The sequence below is a fragment of the Eschscholzia californica genome, unplaced genomic scaffold, assembly GCF_041429995.1.
Source record: "Eschscholzia californica isolate CP2 unplaced genomic scaffold, dmEscCali1.0.p SCAF_4, whole genome shotgun sequence".
NCBI lineage: Eukaryota > Viridiplantae > Streptophyta > Magnoliopsida > Ranunculales > Papaveraceae > Eschscholzia > Eschscholzia californica.
The window spans coordinates 57,812,576-57,829,283 of NW_028238461.1; the positions used below are offsets into that span (position 1 = coordinate 57,812,576).

Below are 16,708 nucleotides of genomic sequence, written 5' to 3' on the forward strand. Positions count from 1 at the left end.
ATGACAGTTCTAAATGAACCTTTAGAAGTGACAGCAAAAGCAAATATGATTAATGGCCACTGTAAAAATTTCATACAATCTATGTTATTTGCTTGGCTACTTGACCTATTCCACCTCCTAATAATAATATTGGGATTGATAATAAGAAAGTCACAAAGTTTATCACACCAATCAAAGTATTACTTCCTCTCATCTTTCTCTATAAACTCACTTTCTCTTCTCTCTTGGACTGTGTTCTTTACCAAGGGTTATGAAGATATTGAAATTTTAGTGTAAAATAAAACAAACCCCACTATATCATTTACTAAAGTTGTACCGAAACTTGTTCACTGTTATATCATTTACTTATAAACCCCACTATGTACAAAAGAATCAAACCCCAGAGAATCATACTTCATACCAAATCATCAATTCAAACAAAAAAAAAACAATAGGAGAAGAAAACAAGCCTTGTTATAGCTTTGGTTGATGTTTTTAGATGAAACCCATGTGAGAATAACCTTGAACTGAATTTAAGTTTGGTGATCCTGAAAATTTTGGTAATCAATTTAAGTGAATAAACTTTTCAATATATTCATTACTCAATTTCGAGAATAAGCTTGAACTTGAACTGAATTTTAAATGAACCCTAGATTTAGTAATCAACTAATCATCATCTAGAGAGAGAGAGTTGTGTTACCTTCTGATTTTGTAGAGAGAGAGAGAGTACTAGAGATGGTTGTTTCAAATGGAAGAGATATGGTAGCTTGAGTTCGGTGGTGGATTTCGAGTGCTTGATCGGACGTCCGGCGGTGGATTTCGAGAGATGGTAGTCTGTTTCGAGAGATGATGGTGGAACTTCGAGTGTTTGCCTGTTTGGGAAGAAATTTGGGAAGTAGGTTAGGTTTTGGGTTGTTTGGTAACGGGTCGGTTCGGTCTCTCGGTTATCCAGGGGCCTCATCCATACACCGATCCGAAGCCTTCGGTTTTGGGCTTTAAGTAGCCGAGCCAATCCATAATGCTTTTGGATCGGTGCCCGAACCGGCCAAAACCGTTTGGATCGGTTTGGATTGGTCGGTTCGGATCCAGAATGTTCACCCCTACCTGAGACTGGACCCCCTCCCCCCACCACTAGGGCCCTACTACCCATTTTCTATAAAGGTATAAGTAATATATAACCAGGGATAACTGAATAGACACGAGTTACCTATCAAATTAGTTGGCGCCAAGAACATACGTTCCATGCAAGAGAAGTAGGTTCGGATCTACTGCTCTTCACATCTTATTGTTTTGGGGGTGTTATAGGCGCCCCTAACTACTGTTTTTGGCCCTTCTTTAAAGGAAATGGGACTTTTGTGCTATTGAGAAAACAAATTATGTGGGGTTTTTGGATTTTTCCTTGATTTTTTCTTTTTCAGTTTTTGTTACGTCGAGACTACAATTGTCAAATCAATTTTATTTCCGGTCCGTTACACTTTTTCTTAATCACTTTGTTATTCTTAGGTGCATTTCTTACATCTTTTGAAGTATTTTTAAGAAATTGATTTCTAAGAGTTTTTTTAAAAAAATTCTAATAATATGTAAATATATATTGAGGATTCTTAGACTAGCTTTCCTATAAAAATGAAATTTTAGACTGGAAAACTATTTCCACGACTACTCTCTCAAAAATATGTTTGGATTCATTTATACTTTTCATCTATCTACTGATAGATTATCTTGCATTTTGTTCAATTTTGTTTGTAATTTGTTTTATTGTATACGAATGGCCCAAATTTAAACTTCACATTAGGTCTCCAGATTTCCAGTCACAACTCTGTCTACATGTAATGCGTGAAAATAAATTTATCACATCAATACACACAATGTGGGGGCTTTAATTTTGACTGTATATACCATTTGAAGTGGAAGACGAAGAGAGTGAGAGAAATGTTTGCAAAAATCAATCCCACTTTTCATTGCAAAAAAAAAAAAGAAAAAAATGTTTGCGGGTGGGTGAAGAAGGAACGTTCCACACAGCTGAGAGCGGCGTCCATATAGCTAAAAAAGAACACCACAGTAGCCCGCCCAGGGGAGAGAGAAATTACTTGCGCACACGTCGGTTATATCATCACACCAACACCACCACCACCACCAGTTCTCATCAGAGAAAACACCACACCACACCACACCACAGTCAGCAAGCAGCATAATAGATTGAAGAAGAAAAAATGCCTTACGTTCCTCCTCATCTCAGGTCGTCGTCCTCTGAAAATGGTAACTCATCGAAACCCCACCCTTCCCAAACCCTAGATTATACAACAACCTCACCGAACCTACCTCATCATCATACACCACCACAACCCCACCACCACCTCAGAAACAACAACTCATCTTCTATCAATGCCTCTCGCCGTACATCTTCCTCCTCAACGAGAACAACTATCTCCGTTCCCGAATCTGTTTTCCAGCTGTGGAAGCCGTCTGACCGGGTTTTCCGACTCAATGACGATCAGGTACTTGTCGTTCTAATAATGTATCTTTCCTTCTTATATGGCTATGAATAATAGAATAGGTCCATTAGCCGAGTTCAGATGCGGCGATACTGTTCTTATTTTATCTCTAACTGAACACCATTTTATGTGTTACATTCTTGGGGTTCATTCCTGACTGGTGCTGGTTGGTGAACTGGAAGTTTAAACCCTTCCTTTCTTTATTCTGGTTAAGAAATCATCATCCATCACTAACTAATAATGTGTAGTGTGGTTTAAGGATGATTGTGCCCCTAAACACTATACCAATCTTTGTTCTTATAATAGTACGTTCCTTTTATTCAGTGAGATGGTTAAGGCATCTTTCCAAATCTCCATCCACCTCCTGGAGAAGAAGAGTAGACACCTCTACCTGTATGAAACACCCACTAAATCTCTCTTGCAACAAACACTTTTTTGGTATAAGAAAGAGCTATAGACGTCCTGTATGCTGTAGATACAATTACTCTAGTAACTAATCTACTCTTCCCTTTAAATTAACATGATACCATATGCTTAAAGTAACCTCAACTTGTAGACGATCTAAAACTTTTAGCTTAAATTTGTAACTCTCAGGCTGGCTATATCGTTTATGTCCTTTTGCAGATTGAAGAGGTTCGCTTGCGGTTAAATGTTGATGTTACTGTTGCTGAAGGCTCCCTAACCGCACCTGCACCTATTGAATCATTTACAGACATGGTATCATTATTAAACATCATTATTCATTTTCATCTGTTTGATTGTTCACCCAATCATGGTATTGGTTTTTCAGTGTTTGGATGCAAATATCATGAAAGACATAGTTTTCCATGAGTACACTAGGCCGACTTCGATTCAAGCACAAGCAATGCCAGTTGCTCTTAGTGGAAGGGATCTTTTGGGTTGTGCGGAGACTGGCAGCGGGAAGACTGCTGCTTTTGCAATTCCAATGATCCAGGTTCTTTAATTTCTCATTCTATGTCCAGTCAGGATCTTTTTGTCTCTGTATGATTTCTTATTGTTATCCACTTACCACACCTTGCAGCATTGCTTGGCTCAACCACCTGTACGGCGCGGTGATGGCCCGTTGGCATTGGTGCTGGCCCCAACAAGAGAACTTGCCCAACAAATAGAGAAAGAGGTGAGGGTTCTAAGAATTTTTATCTACCAAATTCTTCGTCAGTCTGAAGTTGTTGCATCCCCATTATCCACTGTTCTCTCCAGGTTAAGGCTTTCAGTAGGTCCCTGGAGTCCTTTAGGACCGCTATTGTTGTAGGTGGAACAAACATGGCAGAACAGGTAATTTATGGCTGTGGTTTCATGTCTATTGTGGTTGCAAATATTATTACTTTCTAGTTCCATCATGATGGTGAAAGAGAAACTAATTTACTAGTTTGTTCCTTTCAAGTTGTTATCTGTTTATTTTTTGTCTTATCCTTGGTTCCTACATTTGCAATTTGTTTTCCCTAAACAATTGGCTTTATTTATGAACCCTACCACAGAGGTCTGAGCTTCGAGCAGGAGTAAACATTGTGGTTGCAACACCTGGAAGATTTATTGATCATTTGCAACAGGGGAACACCTCCCTTTCTAGAATCTCGTTTGTTGTTTTGGACGAGGCTGACAGAATGCTAGACATGGGGTTTGAACCACAGATAAGAGAGGTAACAGCAGTTGGCAACATTCATTAATGAGCTTTTTAAGCTAATGTTATTTTTCGAATTTCATTAGGTGAAAAAATCACAGAAATTTCTGTGGTTTATGTCTATGTCATCAATATTTATTGAATTAATTAATTTAATTTACTTTACACCCAGCCTGCAACTTCACCTTGTACAGTGAGAATGGATGCACAGTCTTGCTGTGTCTTTTCATCATATATCATGTCAGGGAAGCCAGATATTTGAACAACCCCACACAGGTTCCACGTTACGATGTAAAAGGAATCTTTTCTTGCATAAACCTGCTACGTAACGACTGAACCTTATACACAAGTTAATACATACCGTGCACCTGCAGAAGCCTCGTGTTTGCATGTGTGTTTCTTAATGAAGACACGTTTTGTGTGTTCTGGTCTTATGACTATTTTTTTTCCAGGTGATGCATAATCTTCCCAAAAAGCACCAAACTTTGCTGTTTAGTGCAACTATGCCAGTAGAGATTGAAGCCCTTGCGCAGGTACACCAAATATTGTAATCTTTCTTCCTGTATGACTGGAACCATGTTGACGTGGTTCAGTTACCCAGATGGTCTTTTTTAAATTTAGTGATGCTGTTGAGGAGTGCCTCTGCACATACTTATTGCTGACTCATTTATTATGCAACTCCCAGGAGTACCTTACTAGTCCAGTGCAAGTAAAGGTGGGAAAAGTAAGTAGCCCAACAGCGAATGTTTCTCAACTTCTGGAAAAGATTACCGAGAATGAGAAGGTTAGCCCATTCTCACACTTCCGGTTAAAACGTTTATGTGTCATTTTTTTTTACATCTGCTCTTATCTAGTATATCCTTAGCACTTTCGTACCTTCTTACTTAACTTCCATTTTCATAGTTATGCTCTATCAATGAGAAACACGCTAACATTACCTGTGTGAATTGGAATGCTAAATTATTCAATCAATCAATTGTTTTTGCTTATTTATTTATTATTATTATTGCTTTTATAATGTATGCACCTACAGCTTGTATCTTCAAGGTAGATACTGATACATGAACAAGGGAGAAACTCAAACAAGGACAAATGGGGTGGGGGGTCTCAAACTCTATTTTTTATGTCTTACTTTTGAACCTAAACCTAAGTAGTTGACTCCGCCCTGTCTTGGCTAGACAGGAGTTTGAGCCCAACCGAGTCAGCACTCAGCAATGCTCATATACATATAAGTGGCTGTTGTAGACCTTCAACTAGAAAGAAGATGTTGCAGATCTAGAAGTAGAATCTAGAAGTAGAATACGAGAGATGCTTTGCAACCTGGGATCTCTCATTTTTGTTTCTAAAGAACATACTGTCTTGTAAAAAACGAGTCAGGTAGCGAGTCAACTGGCCCATTTCTCGGCTGACTGGGCAAGGACTTGTTGTGTGACTTTTTTTTTGTGATAGTGGAATATGACCTGCCTCTGCTTGGGCTGAGGCCGAGCCAGAGGCATGTCCAAACTTGCTTGGGAGTAACTAAGAAATCCGTCTAGATGGACTTAAATATCAGTGCTTGTTTATATCATTATATACGGGTAACCGTAAGTTAGACCATTTCTAGAATTCTAACCAATATATTTAAGATAAAAAATCATTTCTGTCACTCTGTGTCATTTTTCTGGAACTAGTTTGTCCTACATGGCTGTACAAGCTTGCTGTTTATCTATTTTTGTATCTACTGAATGTAGGGGAAGCATTTCTGTATTTGACGTGCTTATTCTGTAATTTTGTAAAAGAAACATCATTAGTTGTTTGATGCTATGAATATTTACCATGCTACTTCTGGTTGTAATGGTTTAGAATGCATACAGATTGATAGGCTTTTGTCTTTGCTTGTGGAAGAGGCATCTCAGGCCGAAAGATCTGGTCATCGTCTGCCCTTGACCATTGTTTTTGTGGAAAGAAAGGTAATGGAGCTTTGCGTTTTCTTTTTATTTCTGTTTTGCACTGAGTACGTATCTTTGTAGAATGGTGGTCTACTAAGTACTGACATGGTGTTAAGTCCACCTATAGAATAAATGTGACGAAGTTGCAGAAGCCCTTGTTGCACAAGGTTTGCATGCAGTTGCTCTTCATGGTGGCCGTAGCCAAAGTGAAAGAGAGGCAGCTCTTCGTGATTTTAGAAATGGTTGTACTGATATTTTGGTATGTCATCAGAGGATTAATTGTGTTCACAGTTGTCATATATGCTTTTTATGGTTTATACTAATAAGAAGACAGAATTATAATGTTGGGAGCTTCATGTGCAGGTTGCTACTGATGTTGCATCCCGTGGTTTGGATGTCACTGGAGTTGCTCATGTTATTAATCTTGATCTTCCCAAGGTATGATTGTCTCCAGTTGGTACTTTTGTTTATTGAAGGGAGGAATCTGAAATCCTCTTGTGAACGTTGGCACGTCTGATGACAACTTTGATGTTCTTTTAAGTGATCTCCTCATCCTATTAGTTTTCACCTTGCAACTGTTTCCAGTATATACCGTTCATATTGTTACGTAATAGATACTTGAGTTTCAGATAGCAAATTATACTACCATTGCTGCACTTCGGTTAGGTTGTTTACTGTTATCTTTCAATAACCTAAAACGTCTAATGTGCTTGTGTTGGTGAAGACAATGGAGGATTATGTGCATCGCATTGGAAGGACAGGACGTGCTGGATCAACAGGACAAGCTACTTCATTTTACACAGAACGGGACATGGTGTTCCTCTTTTACATACCTATATTTCCTGTTTCTCTTTATCTCCTGAGATGTTTGTATATTAACTCTTCATCTTTTCACAATTGGTGGCGGCTGCTTCTCATAGTTCCTCGTGGCACAAATTAGGAAGGCAATTACAGATGCTGAATCTGGAAATTCTGTTGCATTTGCTACTGGGAAGGTATGTTTTTTCTGGTTGAATAGTCAGTACTGATCTCTGCGTTTTGGATTCAAATCTGGTTATATATATACATGTCTGGTTACTCCTCTCTCAAGAGATAGTCCATCGATCGTACAATTAAAGCAAGTGGTTCCTATTATATATATAGGCCACCGCTTTGGGAAACAAAATCATTTTCAGGGGTACAAAAGTTTTGGTAGGGAAAAATATGTTCGTTTTTTTGTTTCCTCAAGCTTCGCATCTTCTTCTCCACACTCCGACAAAGTCGCCGGCAAAACTTCCATTATTGGTGACCTTAATTTTTTCTTCTTCTTTGTCCTCTCCTCCCGCCACTACCACGGGTCGACACCACCACCTCTGGCCAGAACCACCACCTCCTATTCTCTCCTCTATCTCTCTCTAGTTCCCCTTCGCTGGCGGGAACCTCGGCAAAAGGGAACTTTGGTCTTCATGAAGGACTTCCGATCTAAAACACCTTCGTGAAGAGGAAGGGTTTCTAGATCCGGAGACCTTTCATTTGCACAAAGGGGTTTCTGATGTGGAAACCCTCCGTTTCCCCTTCGCTTGGGGTTCTTGCCGGCGAAGGGGAACTAAAGAGACATGCCACGAAACCCCCGGGGAAGGGGAGCTAGAGAGAGGCCATGAGAGAGAGACACAAAAGAGATCAAGAGAGAGACCAGATAGAGAGAGAGAGATCAGGAGAGAGACCAGAGAGAGATAGGACGAGAGAGAAAATTAGAAGTGGTGGGGCCACCAGTTACGGGTCAATGATGGTGGTAGTGGAAGGAGATGAGGAGGAAGAAGAAGATCAGAGAAAAAAAAATTGGGGAAGAAAACTGATTTTTTTCACCCAAATGGTCTTGTTTCCCCGTAAACTATTTTTGTTTCTCCAAAGCACCCACCTAAGTAAAATATTGACTCAAATATTTTGCTTATTTATGCAAAAGTGCAAAACTATCAGAAATTTCTCCTTTTCACCATCCTGATCGATACAGCTGCTGACCTGCATAATGCATATTTTCTCTTTATATAGATAAATATCCAAAACTATCAGAAATATCTTCTTTGGTAGACACTACTTGCATATTCTCTTGAAATGGTGTTCATTCCCTTCGTATTTTAATTTGTTGTTCCCTTCCTATATGTTGATGGCGAAAATATCTTTTCTACACTTACATTGGCCTGTGCTGTAGATCGCAAGGCGGAAGGAAAAGGAGGCATCAGCTGCACAAAGAGAAGCTAGGGTTGCGCTGTCTAAGCTTTCTTTGACGGGTCCGACATCAATAAAGATAGAGGACAGATACAAGTACATGCTTGCGCCTCCGACAAGCATGAAGGGAGAGGGTGCTGCTGATGATGCTTGGGATGATTAAAAGATAGAAGAAATGTGCTCCTCTATTCAGTCATCATGACCTATTGACTCAGAATTGTTTCTTGTTTGGTGGGGGGGGGGCAAGAAGTAGTTATAACAGGTAAGGTGTTTACTTAGAAGTGTAATTCTGTTCCCACCATTCTTCCTTGTTACCTGATTTGCGTAGTACTGATACCCCTTTCTTCTTATATTGATGCATGTACAGGTATGTGTCGCCTGGCAGGTTGGCTTTTCTGGCGAACACGTAGAAAACTATAGCAAATTTCACTTCAATGTTTTGGAGCAAATGTAGTTAGAGTGTATACGAAGGACTTTGTTAATTCGTTTGAAATTTGTACTTTACGGTCATAATTTCTGATCTGGTAGTGAAAAATCTCTAGTTGTGGCTCCTGATTAAGTTTCTGAATGGATAGTTTTACAAGTTGGAAAAATGAAAGCAGGAAACTGAATTTAGAAGGTTTCACGATCACATTGGTTAGGTATTCTCTTGGAGTAGGTGGTGAGGCACAAAGATCTCATTTGTGATGCATTGCACCCCTTGATTATCTTTAGGAAAAAAAATGGAGCTTTTGGAGTCTCATTCTGAGTCGAAGCATATAAAGATGGAATTATTCCTCAAATATCATCGAAGGACGAACATCACAAGCACACCCTTGATTTTGGTCCATGACCACCTTCCTCCAAAAATCTCCCTAATTCTCTAATCTGCCACTCTCAGTCAATGGCTGATTTAGTAGTTAAGGTTTAGGGGTTACATTAGAACAACTTTTATGCCTTGAACATGAAGTTGGATGGTGAGTTTTCGTATCCAACTCAGTCATCTCTCTCTAATTCCGTCTGTCCCAACGTCGGAATGTTGAGCTTGAATTCTAATTTTACCCGTAATTAGAAATGTTTTGACTTGCCAAATTGCAAGATGGTGGAATCTTATTTTAAAAATTGATCATTATTTAGAATTTAATTTCTGTTTATATTGATCGATTTAGTGTTCTCTGACTTTTTACATGTATAGAGAGGAACTGAAGGGGTGAAGGTGAGATTACTCTCTTTTGTAAGATTAGTTGTGCCCCTGACACTTTCTATCTACTGGTAATTAGGACATACTATAAACTAGTAGTAGTATATAAGGTTGGAGCCCCCCAATTGAGCCCGGAGCGCAGTTTGGCCCTGGGGAAATGGAGTAGTAGTTGGGTACAGAAGGAAGGGGGTTGGTTTGTATTTGGTCTAAAGATGCAGCCGTTGTTGATGAGGTGGAGGTGCACCACAGGAGGGATCTTACAAAGGAGGAGGAGACGGATGCTACCTTCTTCTTCTACTTGTAACCCTAATAAGTTTTCTCTCTCGGTGATAATCGGTTCTGATACTCCGTCAGAAAGCTCCTCCTACTCCTCTCATCTTCCTATGCTATCATCATCATCATCATCATCAAAGTTCTCCCATAACAAGAGCAATCTCCTCCGTGGAAACAAAAACACACTAGTAGTATTTTCCAAATCCTTATCAGGAGGGGGACCGCGGAATCACCGTGCTTATTCTTCTTCCGTTTCAGGTATTATGCAAGAACACGCTGATACGGTGGATGAAGAAAATAATCTTCTAGTGGTGGTGTCGTTCTACAAGTTTGCAGATTTCCCAGACCACGCTGATATGCGTATGCCTTTGAAAGACCTCTGCCAGGAACTAGTCAGTATCTATCTATCTTGATTTCTACTGTGTTTGTTTTGAATTTTAGTTTTTAAAAGTCATTAGCATTCTTGTATAGTAAATGTATACATTCTGAATGATAACCTCATTATTACTTGATTGAAAAAAATTGAAAAAAATTCTTACTTTTTGCTGGTCTGTTTTCAGCGTGTTTCAGGTGGTATTATTCTTGCACCAGAAGGAATAAATGGGAGCATTTGTGGTTCAAGAGAATCAGTCGAAGCAGTTCTCCGATTCATTCAATCTGACAATCGCTTGAACGGCCTACGCAGGATTGAGTCCCCAGTGAGTCCTGAGGAAGAAGCTATTCATCATCATGGCCACACTAGTACTTCCCCACTTGGAGCAGGGGAAGATGCACCTTTTCGATGGGATCATGTGCGAGTCAAGCTCAAGAAAGAGGTATTATATATACCTTGGGGTTTTAAGACTTGTTCCCACAAGAAGGGATTGGAGGAGGGAAGGGGCTTATGACTTGGGTTTTTGTTTGCTGCAGATTGTTTCTCTTGGACTGCCAACTGTGTCACCTATGGAAAGAGTTGGCAAGTATGTGAACCCAAGGGACTGGAATGCTTTGATCAACGATCCCGATACAGTGAGCTTCTTACCTTTCTTCCATTAACCTACAAGTGGTTCATCAATCTAGGCTAAATTTGTATACCTTGTGTTTGTATGAATCACGAGTCTAGTAGATGGTTGACTGTGAGACTGTATGTTTAGGTAGTGATTGATGTACGTAATAATTACGAAACAAGAATAGGGAAGTTCAGAGGCGCAGTAGATCCATGCACAGTAGCCTTCCGGGAGTTCCCATCTTGGGTAGATGATAATTTGGAAGTAGGAGGTGGAGGTAGATCTGAATTGAACAAGGTGGAGGATGTCAAGGAAGAAGAAGAATGCAATGGTGAAGTACAAGAGAAGAAACCAGCTCGAGTGGCAATGTACTGTACTGGTGGGATTAGATGTGAGAAAGCTTCCAGTTTTCTATTGAGCAAAGGCGTCAAAGAGGTATCTCTCTTTTCTACATCTATTTGATAGAGTATTACCACCTGGTAGAAATTCAGTTGAAATTATTATGGAATGGGATTATGGGGATGGTGTGTGCAGGTGTATCATTTGGAGGGTGGGATATTGAAGTATCTAGAGGAGATACCAAAGGAAGAGAGCATGTGGGAGGGGGAGTGCTTTGTGTTTGATAAGAGAGTGTCGGTGGAGCATGGGTTGGGTCAGGGTACCTTTAAGCTCTGCTATGGCTGTAAGCAACCTGTGAGTGACGTTGACATGGAGTCCCCACTGTGGGAGTACGGAGTCTCATGCCCATATTGTTTCTCCACCACTTCTCAACAAGAGAAAGACAGGGCGAGAGCTCGGCAGACTCAATTCCAAACATGGGGTGTAATTGGTGGCCCTCATAAGGGCCGACGACCTCCACCCCCCAAGCCAACCCCGGCCGGAGGTGATAACAACGTGACCGACTACCAGAGAAGGGGTGGGTAGTTCAGGGAGTTCCTCAGCTCATTCAAGTTCGATTTAGATGTATCACTCGAGAATCTGGTGGGAGCCCCTTTTACTTTTAGAGGGGACATTATTTGTTAATGGAGTCTGAGGGAGTAATTATCTTTATTTTTGTGCCCTTTAAAGTTATTGAAGTCCAATACTCAGATGTGGGTGGATTAGCAAATTGAGTTAGGTTGGTATCGGCAGGGGAATGTCAAGACAAGTTCAGCGTGAATTGAATACTGAGTTTATGTTTATTTATCACAATATATAATGGCTATTTAGGTCATAATTATCTACATAATAAGCAAAAACAACCAAATGTATTTAATATTAGCAAAAAAGTGACACTCCACTATGCCACCATATATATCCGATATATGCTTTTATAGATATCAAAATGAGAGTACATTATTTGTGTGACCTAAGATGATGCCTTAGACATGAAAGACGAACGGAGAACCTCTCTTGGCCACATCTATGCAGAGAAACTGGACAGTCTTGCAAGCTCTTTGTTCACTTAGTTACAGAACAATTAACTCAATTTCATCAATTCATTCATATCCATATATATATATATAGACAAGTAGTGGTATCTATGCCTCAGGTAGAGGTAGAGAACTCGCTCTAACTTCATAACACGGAACATCAATTTCATTGCCTTTCTAGTTCCTATAACTCCACTTTGGAGGTTCTCTTTCTGGACTCTCATCATCTGATCCTTCCATCATCTGAGTCGGTGACGAATAACCCATAAGCTTATGGAGTGGTGACCCTGATGAACGTTGTACTTGTTTTAGCTTCTCTAATTTGGCTCCACTCAAAGGTTGACTGCTTGATGATGATTCTTCCGGACTCTTATATTCCTTTTCACTTGCCCTTGAGATCGAGACATGGTATTTAGATGGTAAGGGAGCAGATGAAGAATTGTCAACCTCACTCGGTGGAGGCGCTGTTGGGTTTACTCGAAAAGGAACACTAGTTCCCTTGTGAAATTGAAATACAAGTACTCGAGAACATGAACCACATCGTAACTTATGGTATATTTTATTCGAGACGAGAAAATCTGCAGGTAGCTGTACAAGCTTTCTGCAGCTGTGGCAGATAATAATTGGGCTACCTCCTGCTATGGGCCGCCAATGTCGTTTTATAGGATTCCGTCTATCGTAGTGATATGGCTTCTCCACCTGATGCCTCTGGTCACGAGGAAGAGGGTCTGAGTTACGACACCAGATTGTGGATTTAAATTCGTTACTGGGCTGACAAGGATGATAGCATACATGATCAACACGACAGCAATTGGGTTGCGGATACTGACATTGTTCAGTGCATCCATGCAAACACTTGTAATCAGCATGGTGTCTACACTCAATGGATTTTCCTGAGAAACGGACTTTTGATTGGAAGGGCACTGAGTTGCATGGCCTGTGTGGTTGAGAATGATTCCAAGGATGGTCAGATAGTTGGTGACTGTAATAACACACAGGCTGGTCCTTGTCTATTTGTTGACTGCTTCTGATTGAGAACCTTCCGTTTGTCCTTCCTCTCTGGGCGTACGATCTATGAAGATGATTACGCAATTCCTCCACCTTTCTCAACAGCTCCAGTTGGTCATGAGGTATCTCGTTCTCAGTCGGATGCAATCCTGACTTGTATACAAACTCTTTACTCCTGAGAGTTGAAGGACCAGCAACATTATGGTAATAATCTGCAGACGGAACCTTTCTGTTATAGATGGTCTTTCTAGGAAGAAGTATTTCTTCTTTATCCGATGATGGCATCCAGTTTTCAACTGACTGACGGGTGACCTTAAGGTTGTGTAAATGGTTTTCCTTTTGTTCTTCGGTACATTTTAAAGTAGAATCCTGTTGATTAACATTATTAGTCTTCTTGTCCAATATTATATCTGAAGGTTGCTTCTCGGGCAATGACTTGGTCGACAGTTTCTCATATCGACTACTTCCAAGTTGTAGATTGATATCTGTGTTGATTTTATTGCTTACAGGGTCAAAAATCTCTGATACACTTTGAGGTTCAAATAGCCCTTGAACAAATAAGTGGTGCTTATGATGATCAGGAATTTGGTAATCCCACCCTTCAAATGAAGAAACACTTCCATCGTAGGCATGAGATGAAGTGGATAGATACATATGTGTGTCGTCAACTTTATCCTCAACCACTGATATACCACTGAGTTTATCCTCCTCTGCTTCCAGAGCAGTAGTACTAGTGTTGTTGTTGTTAGGAGTAACTTCCACCAGAGTTCCTCCTATTGAGCTTGTGCTCTCGGAGTCTGGAAGAACAAACTCATGAGATTTTGACGAGGAAGTATCATTCATTTTCTCGGTTGAGGAAGGACTACTACATGGTGAGACCAAGTTTTGATTGTTAGGAGGAGATTTTGAGAGTCGGTCTACTTCTCCAACTTGACCCACTTGTTTCTTCTTCTTCTTCTTATCTTGAGAAGAAAAGTCATCTGAAAAAGAAGTTGTTTTGCCATTATTCCGGAGAGCTGGAGTAGAAAGGCTCATCTTACCGAGATCTTCAGACTCACTTGCTTCAGCTGGGAAAAAAGTGGATAGTTGACTGGTGGAGGGGTACAGTTCCTCCTGCTTGGATGGAGTCAATTGGTTGCTGTGGTCTTCACGATCAATTGAGTTTGCAACATCTTTACGATTTTTGGCTGTTGGAAGGAATATATATAAATATATATATGTATAAATTAGGTTAAGAGTAAACACAATTGATGGAAGGCGAAGAAATTTTGTTGGAAAATTTATCGTTACCTCGGAGTGTAGTACCACATCCGCCACATATATATAAAGGAACATCAGGTGACTCTAAGAGAATCCCGGGACATCTCGGACACCTAACGTATCTCACGCTGGTGTTGGTGGTGCTGTTGTCACTCATTATATTAACTACTGCTGCTGCTGCTGCTGTAGTCCATAACAAAGTTAATCAAGCCTGTGTTTGTGTGTGAAAATTGAATTCAATATCATAAAAATCATCTGACTTGAAAACACAGCTAGGGGGAACATTCAGAAGCCAAAAGAAAAACAGATAGGAGTATTTATGTACAAGACAAGTAAGAAGAAGATTCATTTTTAGATGGAGCAATAGAAGAAATTGTTATTAAAACAACAAGGAAGTAGGAACCAACCTGATTCGGAGGAGGGGGAGGGGGTTTTAGATCATAATCACTATCATCATCTTCTTCTTCTTCTTCTTCGTCAGAGCTCTTACTTAGTTGTTATTTGTTGTGGTTAGAATATCAAGTAGGGGGGAGTCGAAGCATCGTAGTCAGCGCCCCAGACTTGTAGAAAATTCAGAGCCCCAAAAAAAAATAAGAACCTTCCATTCAAGACGTGTTGAGTGGAAGTCCTCCTCCCCCCCCCCCCCCCCCACCCACTCCACTTCTTGGTTCTAATTTCTTTGCTTGGAAATTTTCAACTCCTCTTCCTTTCCGTGTTAATTCCTTTTTTGACCCCTCACAATTCCCATTTTTGCCCCTCACAATTCTTTCACAGCTTTAAATTTGTACCTTGGACTCCCTCCCTACTCTTCTCTCTCTCTCTCTCTCTCGATTTGATGAAGACATGGACGACTTTCCGGCCCTTTATTTGTCTTATTCACAGACAAAGTCAGCGGTAGAGGGGTTCCCCTCCTCTCCATTAGGTTTCAAGAAGATTTTTATTTCCACAACCCCGCCAAGGGAGTTCAACAAAAAAAAAAAACAACCCCACCAAGGGGACTTCTTATGGTCAGAAAACCTGTAGAGGACTCTATAAGTAGGGTTAGATACTATATTCATGTTTAAAATATGGCAACATTTGAACAAAATTTTAAGCATAACCTTCTCCTCACATTAATGTTAGCGAAGGGCTAAAATGGCATACAAGTCAATCTTGGGGGCCTAAACATCTACAGTCCAAAACGAAAAACGCATAGGCAAAAAAGACTTACTGAACCTTCAATGAGCTATTAGTCGAAACCAATAATTACAAGGCATAGTGGCTTCATATGCTTCCGTTCTATTTTTGCACGAGGTCTCTTAAAAAAAATCTCACTATAAGTAAGTACTATTAGTATTAAGGTGGGTGATTTGGGAAAATAAAAAAAAATCGTCGGAAAACGTCACTGGTTTGGAGTTCCCCCCAAAACCAGTTCATATCGATTTTGGGGATCCCCAAACCGGTTTTGGAAGAGGGTCTCCCGAAACCAGACTGGTTTGGAGATCCCCCAAACCAGTATGAAACTGGTCGGAGGAATCCCCATCCAACGTGGTGGTTTGGGGTTCTCCCAAGCCATTCATGTTTGGGAGAACCACAAGACTGATCTGGTTTAGGGATTTTCCCAAACCAGATCGGCACTCCGGCGAAGGAGATCCTCCTCTTCGCCGGATTAAATAAAGAGAGAGAGGAGAGGGAGGGATAGAGAGAGAAACAGAGATGGAGGAGTAGAGAGAAGGAAGATAAATAGAGGGTGTAGTTTTATTGGAAGGAGAGAAGAAGAAGAAAAGAAAATGGCGGTGGCCGGAGTTAGAGGTAGTGACTGGAGTTGGTGGTGGTAGCGAGTTAATAGTAAGAGACAAGAAAGAAGAAATTATCTTGTTTCTTTTAAAATTTTGCACTCTAATAATTTCGTCAAAATTCACACGGTTCCTTTAAAATTTTATAGGCCGGATCATTTTTTTTATTTCTCCAAATCAGCCACCTAGTATTAACCTAATGGAAATTGGCCATGCTGATGGTGGGTTTGGCTAATTATTGTGGTGCATTTAAGATTATGATGTCGGCTCACAATTATTTGTTGGTGTCGTCAGGCCGCAATAAATAGCCCAAACACTTTAAACAACTACTCCCACCGCCCATTTTCTAATTAAATGAAAAGGTTAGTAGTTGGTCAAGCTTCTGGTTGATGACCAGTTTACTGTTTGTGGTTCTGACCCCTTAAGTTTATCAAAACACTCCGGTGATCTACTTATTTAACAGAAAAGTCTGTCTTTTGAGAAGTATCAGAATATCACTGGAATCAACTAACTTTTTTTTTTTTTTTTTGAAACCAAGGGAACCATTTCCATTAATAAGTGATAAAAT

General features: G+C 40.2%; 3 protein-coding genes across 6 annotated transcripts; 2 read left to right on the forward strand and 1 right to left on the reverse strand.

Annotated features, from left to right (window-relative positions):
- Positions 1–1,834: 1,834 nt before the first annotated feature.
- Positions 1,835–8,839, forward strand: LOC147546832 (DEAD-box ATP-dependent RNA helicase 20-like). Of its 2 annotated transcripts, none has more exons than XM_086673483.1 (16): positions 1,835–1,899; positions 1,955–2,474; positions 3,096–3,188; positions 3,262–3,426; positions 3,514–3,609; positions 3,693–3,767; positions 3,971–4,132; positions 4,566–4,646; positions 4,799–4,897; positions 5,967–6,062; positions 6,169–6,300; positions 6,405–6,479; positions 6,766–6,855; positions 6,962–7,036; positions 8,230–8,508; positions 8,614–8,839. In XM_086673483.1, the coding sequence occupies exons 2-15, from the start codon at positions 2,190–2,192 to the stop codon at positions 8,407–8,409; spliced, it is 1,704 nt and encodes a 567-aa protein (XP_086529609.1). In that variant the 5' UTR covers positions 1,835–1,899; positions 1,955–2,189; the 3' UTR covers positions 8,410–8,508; positions 8,614–8,839. The 2 variants fall into 2 exon arrangements, with proteins under 2 accessions (XP_086529609.1, XP_086529610.1); XM_086673484.1 differs by having other exon boundaries at positions 1,870–1,899; positions 6,158–6,300.
- Positions 8,828–11,898, forward strand: LOC147546833 (Rhodanese/Cell cycle control phosphatase superfamily protein). Its single transcript, XM_086673486.1, has 5 exons — positions 8,828–10,091; positions 10,260–10,514; positions 10,609–10,707; positions 10,833–11,120; positions 11,220–11,898. Exons 1-5 carry the CDS (start codon positions 9,639–9,641, stop codon positions 11,607–11,609), a joined length of 1,485 nt encoding a protein of 494 aa, XP_086529612.1. The 5' UTR covers positions 8,828–9,638; the 3' UTR covers positions 11,610–11,898.
- A 17-nt stretch (positions 11,899–11,915) lies between these two features.
- LOC147546834 (uncharacterized) lies at positions 11,916–15,986 on the reverse strand. Of its 3 annotated transcripts, none has more exons than XM_086673479.1 (3): positions 14,773–15,986; positions 14,396–14,545; positions 11,916–14,292 (listed from the first exon to the last, which is right to left on the reverse strand). In XM_086673479.1, exons 2-3 carry the CDS (start codon positions 14,520–14,522, stop codon positions 12,275–12,277), a joined length of 2,145 nt encoding a protein of 714 aa, XP_086529605.1. In that variant the 5' UTR covers positions 14,523–14,545; positions 14,773–15,986; the 3' UTR covers positions 11,916–12,274. The 3 variants fall into 3 exon arrangements, with proteins under 3 accessions (XP_086529605.1, XP_086529606.1, XP_086529607.1); XM_086673480.1 differs by having other exon boundaries at positions 14,396–14,548; XM_086673481.1 differs by having other exon boundaries at positions 14,396–14,576; positions 14,773–14,852.
- Positions 15,987–16,708: the final 722 nt, after the last annotated feature.